Source organism: Callospermophilus lateralis, chromosome 7 (assembly GCF_048772815.1).
Source record: "Callospermophilus lateralis isolate mCalLat2 chromosome 7, mCalLat2.hap1, whole genome shotgun sequence".
In the NCBI taxonomy this organism is placed as follows: Eukaryota; Metazoa; Chordata; class Mammalia; order Rodentia; family Sciuridae; genus Callospermophilus; species Callospermophilus lateralis.
In genome coordinates, this window is record NC_135311.1 from 136,114,238 (window position 1) to 136,123,740 (window position 9,503).

Consider the following 9,503-nt stretch of genomic DNA (forward strand, 5'->3'; position numbering starts at 1 on the left):
TGGTCAGCCCCTGCCCCACAGAGACACGCCCCTGAGTGTGGGGGGTGGAGGGCCAGCACTTTGGCCCCCCCGAGCTTCCACTTTCTCATCTATAAAACAGGACTTGAGTTATCCCAAAAGAAAAGGGGGGCAATTAAACACCGTGTCCCTGAATGCCCCTTTCTGTTCCCCAAACACCCAGCCACACTGAGGGGACGGCCAGGGCAGGCCTGGGCGGGGAAGTCCAGACCCAGGGACCAGGCCATCTTGAAGGACGCTGGCTCCTCTGAGGCACCCTGGGAGCCAGGTGAGTTGGGTCATCTGCGGAAGCCGCTTCCTTGCTCGTGCACAGGGACAGCTCCCTGGGTGCTGGTCAGGCCAGCCAGCAAGCACGCTCAGGGTGGCCACGTCACTGCCGCTGTGGCCTGAGGTACAAACACCTCCTGGGACAGACTGGAACAGAAAGGTGTCATTCACTCAGCCACCACTGGACAGGAGGTGGCCCAGGGAGAGGAGGCGCTGCTCAGGCAAGCAAGGTGGGGCTGGAGGCGGGGCAGCCGCACACCTCCTGTGAGCTCTCCCAGGAACTCGCAGCTCCCGCTATCTCCAGCCCTTTCTTTGGCTCTCTGGCCACCTGCCCACTGTCCCTGCACAACTGCTGTGAGGACCGGAGCCTGCCCTGCTCAGCCACTGCACTGTCACCTCTGGGAGCCCAAGTGGCTGCTTCCGGCCGCTCCAGTCAGTTCTCCAGCCTCCACGGCACCACCTGACTCTCCCTCCAGTGGCCACCACCTTGCCCTTAGGGTAAAATGTCAATTTCTTCCTGTGACCTGCCCCACAGGCCTTTCCAACCTCTTCTCCACACCCCCAGGTCCCACCCGCCAAGGCCGGGCGAGAGGAGGCGCTGTTCTGGAGCCTCCGGAGCCTCCGCGCCTGGGAGGCTCTGCGCACTCGCTTCCCTTTGCCTGGCCAAGGCCCTGCTCTCTCCTTTCCACCTTCACAGCCCTGCTGGACCCCGGTTTAGGTCACTTCCTGTGTTAAAAGTTCTCAGGGAAGTCCCCACGGTGGAATCACAGATTCAAACGACTGCAACAGCGCAGCCGTTCCCCAGATCAGAGGCACACAACGTGTGTCGACTTCAAACTGAGCGTGGGAGCCCGGCACCCACCAGGGTTTGTTAGTGATGGGGTCATTGCTCCTGTTTTTACGTGGGGGATGGTATTGCGAGATGCCCCGCAGGCTGGGGGGGTGATGGCGCCTGCAGTCCCAGCTATTCAGGAGGCTGAGGCAGGAGGATTGCTTGAGCCCAGGAGTTCAAGACCAGCCTGGGCAACAGAGCAGATGCTCCCCACCAAAAAGAAACGTCCTCAACCTGGTGGTGCTCACATACACCCTGTGACGGCTCAGTCCCCATCTGCCCCCAGCAGCCGTGGTCCTGCTGGGGTGTGGGTGCAGTGGGGCCAGGAGCGCCCTGGCTGGGCTGGCTCCTCTCAGGCCTGCTGGTCAGTGGCGGCTGTTTTCATTTTGGAAGCGCTTCCCGTCTCTCAGTGTCAGGAGTTGACTTTAGAGGCAAGTGCCCCACCCCCACCCTCCTCCACGTCCCCTACCTGGGCAGCCAAGCTCTCTGCGGCTGGGAGGTCACTGAGGCACCTGCAGCACTTGGGTGCCAGGCCTGTGGGGGGCTGGCCATCCTCCGAGTCCTCTGTGGGGCCCCAGGTGCCTCCTCCAGGACCGCCCGCTCCTGCCTGGTCCTGTCCTTCAGGTGGTACTGCAGGAGGGAGACTGGGAAGAGGAGGAAGAGAGTGAGCGAGGGAGGATCTGGCCAGGAGGGGCCGCTGACATCTAGACTGCCGATGTCCGGGCCTTCCCAGCCCTGGGGCCATGAGTAAGTGAGGAACAGTCCTTCCTTCAGGCCTGCAGCCTTGGCCTCCATCAGCATCAGAAACACAAAAAGACAGTTTGTGCCTCACCTGCTGTGTGCCCTCAGACTCATTACTTCACGTCTCTGGGCCTCAGTTCTCCAAGAATAAAATGGGCCCAATGAATTCCCCAAGGGAGCTCACAGTGAGGACCAAATGAGATCTTCAGAGAAGTTGCCAAAACAAATACTCAGTCAACTCATTCACCCAGGACCCACAGCCTGCAGGCCTGCCCCGGGGCACTCTGTCCCCAACACTCCCTTTCCAGCGACCCCCACCTCACCTGCCAGTTGCTGCAAGGCCTGCAGGACCTGGACTCGCCCGTCTCCGTCATCCGCTCTCTGCCCAGGCCGCAGTGGACGAGGCCGGGCTCCCTCCTCCTGCCTCTGCCTCCCTGGACTGAGAAACAGACCACCCAGGGGAGGGAGGGCATGGGTCCCCACTGTCCGCTCCAGCTGGCAGCAGGGGCTGGGAGCTGGGGGAGCCGAGCACCCCACCCCAGACAAGGCATTTATTCCTGATTACAGAAGCTGTCTGGGAGCGGCGGGTTCTGCTTTTGCTTTCTTCTTCTTCTTTTTAAATTTTTTTTTAGTAGTTGATGGACCTTTATTTTATTTATTTATATGCAGTGCCGAGAATCGAACCCAGGGCCTCGCTCGTGCTCTGCAAGCGCCCCACCCCTCAGCCCAGCCCAGCCCAGCCCAGCCCTTGCTTTATTCTTTCTTTATGGAGAACTTCCCCCTGCGCTGGGCTGGGAGCCAGGGCCAGGCTGGCGCTCCACCGCGGCGCTACAGACCCAGCCCTGGGTTCTTTTTAGATCAAGCATGCTTGCTGTCACCATCGGAAATGGCACCAGTAAAGGGACGGAAAGGAGGAAACAGGGAGAAAGAGGGGAGACGTTTCTAAAGTCCTCATGAACAGCACCCGGGGGTCGCCCGACCTAGCATCCCGGGGTCCTGCTTCCCAGGCTGCAGGGCCAGAGTGATGCTCCAAGACAGCTTGTGCCCAGGTCTCTGTCCACACCTGCTCCTCCATCCTCCTCTTGTTGGGAGGAGGAACAGGGGACAGCAAGGCAGGGGCAGGGTGGGGGTGCCAGCCGCCTGGGCCACACGGACCAACCTGGGGGTTCCAGCCGACCTGCACCTCTGGGCAGGGTCCACCACTGCCACTCTTCCCAAGGAAGGGCTGTGACAAGGGGGTCTGGACACAGACTGGACATTGGGGTGCCCTTGCTCCTGCCGCAGAGCCAGGCATCTCCACTGGACCAAGAGAGAAGGGACAGGGGGTGTCGGTCATGGCCTTGAACGAACCTCCCCAGGAGACACCAGGACCTCAGCACCTCCCCCTGCCCAACTTGGAGACCCCTGACCTCTCGGAAGCTCCGGGCTAGCAGGGCCTTGGTGTGTCGCCCCCAGGCTGCCTCCAGCTGTGCCTCCCGGAGCCACAGGGCCCATCGCAAGGCCTGAAGGCCCCTTCGCAGCAGGCGCCTGCGACTCAGAGCCACTGCCGAGGTCACTGCCCACCGCCTCCAGGCCAAGTGCCTCCAGGCTCTGAAACATCTGGACAGCCGCTGCCAGCTGAGGACAGACCAGGCTGATTGGGGAAGGACCTGGCCCTCCCACCCCCAGGGGCAGCGGCATCTGGGCCCTTCCTGTGTGGCCTTTCCAGCAGTCGCAAGGGGCTGGCCCTGGCCATGCAGGACAACCTCCCTCTGGCTGGCTGACAGCTGGACAAGAAGTCCCAGCAGGAGAGCTCTGGGGACCAGGGACCAATAACAACCCTTTGGCTTCCTGGAAGACATTTCCTCTCCTGTGGCTCTTGCCATCGCCCGGCCTGCCTCTCCCACCCACCACAGCCATGGCCTCACCGGGCTGCCTGGGGCTCCAGGGTCACACCGTTAAGGGCCTCGCTCTGGGGGAAGCAAGAGGACACAACACCGCGCTCAGGCCGGGAGCGGGAGGCCCTGCCTGCTGGGAGCCCCACCTGGCCCAGCCTCCTCCAGCCTCCACCTGCCGGCCTCTCCTCCTCGCAGAGGTGGCATCTGAGGGACAGGAAGCCCTCCTCTCTGCCTCCCTGTCGGTCTGCTCCCGCAGGGGCTGCTCTCCTCCTTCCTGCCCGAGGGGGGTGTCCCCAGCTGAAGAAGCGAGTCTGGCCTCCGAGCTGCCTGTCCCTCCAGCGAGACTGGGGATCCCCATGGCCTCCCAGCCACATGGAGGCTCTGAGGGGCACTTGTCTCCTGGGGGCTGGGCGGGAAGGACCTCCTGCTCAGAGTCACAGAAGTTCCCTGTGAACGTCCCCAGAGCGGTGGTGAACGACTCCGGCTCGCTGAGCGCTCCAGGGTCTGTGGGGGTCTGGACCCCCCAAGTCTCTAGGAGGCCGTGGGGGCGTCTCTTCTCATCCTGGGAAGCGTGAACAGGCTGGCTGGGCTGGGGGCGGGCAGGGAATGCCTGGTCACAGCGGGTGCGGGGCCCCCACGGTGCATGGCCAGGGGGCTTCCGGGACACCCTGCACCTGAGGCCAGCGGCCTCTTGCTCCAAGCGCTTCACAGAGGCCAGCAGCAGGCAGGTGGCGCTGGGGGGCGGGGCCCGAGCCTGGCTCTGGGCAGGGACAGCTAAGTCCTCCAGGGTGAGGGGCTCCCCCACCAGCCTGCCAGTCCAGCTCTCCAGGTCACGCCAGGCTCTGGGACCTGGCCGTGGGCATCCATCCAGTGGACCGAAGCCTGTGGCAGGCCTGAAGTTGGGGCAGGGGGCCAGTGTGGCTCCGGGGACCTGCCTCATGCAGAGGGGCAGGTGAGCCCGCGGCCTGTGGCTTTCCGGGAGGGAGCTGCTGCCCATCCCTCCCACACGCAAGTTCTTCTGCTGAACAGGGGACTCTCGCACCTTTCCCTGGGGCCTCCCAGCCAGTGACCACAAGTTGCTTTGTTGCTGGAAACCTGAAGTGTCCAGCCAGCAAGTCGTGTCCTTCAGGGGCAGGCCCAGGCGGGGAAGAGGACTGGCCAGGTTGCTCTGTACTCGGCAGGGCTCCTGGGGCAGTGCCGTCCCTGGAGAGGGTGTGGTAGGCGGCCCTCCCCTTGTGACCTGGCATATGGGCACCGACTGGCCATTTCCATGGCCCAGGCCAATTTCCAGGCCCCTCAGAAATCTTCGTTGCTCTGCAGAGAGGAGAGACAGTCATGGGAGAACTCAGGTGGTCAGTGGTCCGGTGGGCCAGGCCTCGGCTGGGACAGGGCAGGGTCCCAGCTCTGTCTCCTGGGTGGACAGTGGGATCTTAGAGCCAAGAAGTGACGTGGTCTGACATGAAACCTGACTGCATGGAGCATGGACAGGGGAGGGGACAGAAGGACAGACACACAATGAGGAGGCTGTTGAGAGGTAACAGCGGCGGGGACGGAGGGAGGTGGGTACCGGGAAGACTCAGATACACTGGGAGGGTAGCTTAGAAGAGGGGGCAAAGGGAAGAAAATAATGGAGGGTGCCCCCCTCAATGTTGGGCTCAAGTGGAGACAATGGGTGCCACAGGCAGGGGCCACCGGCTGGGGCCACAGTCAGGGGTCACAGGCTGGGGGAAGGCGGCTGGAGGCCAACTCTGGGGGATGTGCAGTGGGGTTCGGAGCCCTTCCCCAGTCCCCAAGGCCCCTCTTCAGCGTGCAGAGTGTTCCCACTGTCTCACAGTCCCTGAGCCAGAGCAGGGATGGCCCCTGCCCACCAACCCTGGCATCTCAGCCAGGGGCACCAGCCAGGTCCACTCCTGGTCCTGCCTGAAATGCCTCCCAGGCCCCAGGCTGGGGAGACTTTGTCAGAGGCCCAGCCAACCCTGGGAAACCCACCCTCAGGCCTGCCTGGGGAAGGGGCTGAGTCTGTCCCTAGTAGGGACTCTGCCCAGGCCCACTGAAGCCTCTTGCCTGGCCTCCAGGGGGTTGCAGGCCCTGGGGGCACATTCTCCTTATAGCTGGTGACAAGTCTTGGCTCCATGGACTGTGGGGACAGCTGTGTCCTCAGTTCACACCACAATGGACGGTCTGGCCTGTTCAATCAGATGGGCTTCGTGGGGGGCTTCATGGTGGAGCACATGCCTGGCGCACACAAGGCCCTGGGTTCCCCAGCACCCCAACCAGCACAGAAAAATCCCATGGGTTCTGCAGGGACAGGACAAGGTAGCATGGCCGTGAGTGCTCTGGTCCCCACCTCAACCCCGCAGCAGCTCCCCCTGCCTGGCCATGGCCGCTCACTGCTTGAGCCCCGGGTCTCCTCTCCTGCCCTTCAGTCCTCCCCCTCCCCATAGTTGCCAGGTGTCCTCTGGCCCAGCGCTCCTCACACTGATCACACATCCCCTAGGGACTCTCACTCCAGGCAGCCCCTCAGTGTGACCTGGAGGAGGGACAGCCCCCTCAGCTTCCTGGTGCCTCCTCCAAACCACTCCCCTCCCTCCTCTGAAACCCCCTGGCTCCGAGATGTCAGGTCTCACCCTGAGGCTTTAGAGTTCAGCTCTTGCTTGGTTGATCGTCACCTTCCCCGCACACGCCTGTCTGAATTCTTGGTGAGTCATCATCCACCCAGAGTCCCTCACCTCCTCTCCCAACATCCTGTCCTTCACCTGATCTCAGCCACCTGCCCCCAGGTCCCCCGTCCTTTCCCTGTCTTTCCAGCTCACTCTCTCCAGCGTCCCAAGCCCAACAGTCCTTCCTGTCACGAGACCCAATCCTCTGACCCAACCGCCCTGGCCCTCAGACATTCCCTCATCCCTTTGAGGTCTTTCCCTCCTTCACAGCTAGTGATCAAGCATGTAATCCCCCCAGCCCCTCCCTCCTACTGTCCCAGGCTTTTGGCAAAATTAAGAGGCTGGGTAAAGGCGGCCACCTGTGCCCTGGGCTGCACCTGAGCAGGTGAAAGTGGACAAAGCCCTGATGGCCTTGCTCAGAGTCCTGTCCTCTGGCCTCCAGCCTCCAGACCCTGCCAGAGGATCAGACTCCAGTCCTCTCCCTCCAGGACCTGCTCCTCACTCCTCCTTGTCCCCTGGACCCCCTTCAGCACATGGCTGCAGCCTGGCTCTCCTGCAAGGACCAGCCCGACCGCCACACCTTGCACACGTGGTGTCTTCCCACCACCTCCAGGGGCCTCGCTGTGAGTCGGGAAAAGCACCCAGGGGCAACCATGGGCCCCTGGCAGACTCAGCCCAGCACCAGGGCACAGGAATTATATGCTTGATCACTAACTGTGAAGGCTGCAATGTCAGCCCCTACTGCTCAGAAGTCCCCTCCCCGCCCTCTAGCACTGCCCCCTGCCTTACAAATCATTTCAAATGTAGGTGGTTAACTTCTACATTAAAAAACAAACAAAAAAAAAAAACACTAAAATAGTGCAAGTTCCTGGGTTCAATCCTCAGCACCAAAGAAACAAGTCCAAATAAATAAATAAAATACACACACACACACACACACACACAAATACTCCTCTAGAGCCTCCAGGTCCTGGGCCATCACACCCAAACCCCAGTCCACCCCACCCACCACGTTGACCTCACTTCCATCTGGCCTGCCCCAGCTCCTGGCCAAGCTGCGCTCCTCCAGGTGAACACCAAGACCTCAGCTCTCAGCACTTGGGGTTTTGAGGCCTCGGGGGCACAGGGCAGGTGGTCCTTTCTGAAGGCCTCCCTGAGCTGACCCCAGGATGCCCCTCCCTGCAGGCTCTTCCCAGGCTCCTCTGCTGATGCCTCCTTGGTGGCAAGGCCAGGGCTGAGCCCTACCCTGTGGTCTCAGCCTCAGGGTATGCATGGCCTCGCCTAGCCCCAGACCTGTCCACTGGCCAGCAGACCAACCAGTGAGACCCACACCTCCTCCACACCTCTGCCAGATGTTTAATGGCCATCTCCTCATCAGGAGGTTCAAATCCCAATTCCTGCATACCTCCAAACAAGCTCTCTCCCAGAGCCACCTGGCTCCCCCCCTCTCTCACGCCCTCAGTCATCCAATTCAGTCCACCTTCCACAAGTATCCAAAACATGAGCCTGGGCATGGCCTCCACCTGCACCTCCCTGGGTAAGCCTCCACCACCTTCTGCCTCCCAACTGGGCCTCCTGCCTCTACAGAGGGCACAGAGCCCTCCCTTGACATCTAACTCCCCACACAGCAGCCTGAGTGATCCTGGAACACTCAGATCAGATCTACCCTGCCTCAACTCAGACATCCCATGGCTCCTAGCCCTCTCCATGCACTGCCAAGGCCTTCCAGGCCCTGTGGCAGGAGCTGGCACACTGTGACCAGGGCATGACTTGTATTACACATAACAAAGCCATATCCATCTGCTTATGGAAGGTCAGCTTTGAGGCTGTAATGGTGGAGTTGAACAGTCACCACAGACACCTTCAGGCCAACAAAGCCTTACTCTCTTAGCTGGCTGCAGCAGTGCACACCTGTAATCCCAGCAGCTAGGAGGCCGAGGCAGGAGGATTCCAAGTTCAAACCAGCCTCAGCAACTTAGTGAGGCCTTAAGCAACTCAGGGAGACCTTGTCTCAAAATAAAATATAGAAAAGGGCAGGGGCTGTGGCTCAGTGGTTAAGGGCCCTTGGGTTCAATCCCTGGAACCAAAAAACCCCAAACAAAATATTTACTGACTGACATTTAGGAGGTGTGCTGGCCTCTGCTGGCTGACTCTGTTACCTTCCTGACCCCAGCCCTGCTCCTCTCCGCCTGTCTCACTCTGCTCCAAACTCAGCGGCTTGGCTGTTTTGCCAACATGCCACGCATGCTCCCAGCACAGGGCCTTTGCACTGGCGGTTCCCTCTTTCTGGAACTCTCTTTCCCTCATGCTTTCAAGTCCTTCTCAAATGTCCAGCAAGCCTTATCTCCACGGCTCTCTCCACAACTGCAGCACCCTATCAGCTCCTACTCTCTTTGGCATTATCTTCCTCCATGGCAGGTGCCACACCTATAGTACTGAAGGAATCACCATTTCTTCCTTTAGAGCACGGAGCCACATGAGAATGGACCACTGTCTTGTCCCCCTGCTGTACTGGCTACAGCTAGCTGGTCAGCCGCTGCAGAGGGGCCAAACCAGGGCTGACTTCTAACCAGGTTCGCCCCTCCTCCGCCGCCTGCCAAAGTTGACTGGAGACAGCTCAGTCCACAGGATCCCCTCCTACCCGCCCGGCCTGGGTCCATCTACCATCTCTGCTCCCCTCACCGCGTTGCCCCATCCCTCTCCACTCCAGGACACTCAGAACCTCCTCTTCCCACCAAGAGACAGCAGGCGGTTTCCTGCCCTCACGTGCAGCAATCTTCCTTCCTCGCTCAGTACGGTTTGAACCTGAAGGGGACCCCAGCAGCTGGCCGCTAACGACCAAGACAGGTGGTGTGCGAACTCCGAGCAAGCCCGCGGGCCCCGCCCACCACACCCCACCGAGCCTCCCCCACCGAGCCACCCCCACCGAGCCATACCCCCCACCTAGCCATCCCCACCAAGACACATCCCCGCTTAGCCTCCCCCAACAGAGCCACACCCACCGAGACACACCCCCACTTAGCCATCCCCACCCACCGAGCCACACCCCCACCGAGACACACCCCCACTGAGCCACACCCCCACCGAGACACACCCCCACAGAGCCAC

General features: G+C 61.3%; 1 protein-coding gene across 1 annotated transcript in view; it reads right to left on the reverse strand.

The window, feature by feature from the left end:
• The window catches only part of C7H1orf167 (chromosome 7 C1orf167 homolog), a 17,161-nt gene extending 11,292 nt beyond the window's left edge, over positions 1 to 5,869 (reverse strand). The window contains 7 exon segments of the mRNA XM_077110091.1: positions 1,587 to 1,761; positions 2,182 to 2,297; positions 3,042 to 3,157; positions 3,268 to 3,475; positions 3,766 to 3,809; positions 3,908 to 5,049; positions 5,800 to 5,869. Coding sequence (XP_076966206.1) covers positions 1,587 to 1,761; positions 2,182 to 2,297; positions 3,042 to 3,157; positions 3,268 to 3,475; positions 3,766 to 3,809; positions 3,908 to 5,049; positions 5,800 to 5,869 — 1,871 coding nt within the window.
• Positions 5,870 to 9,503: the final 3,634 nt, after the last annotated feature.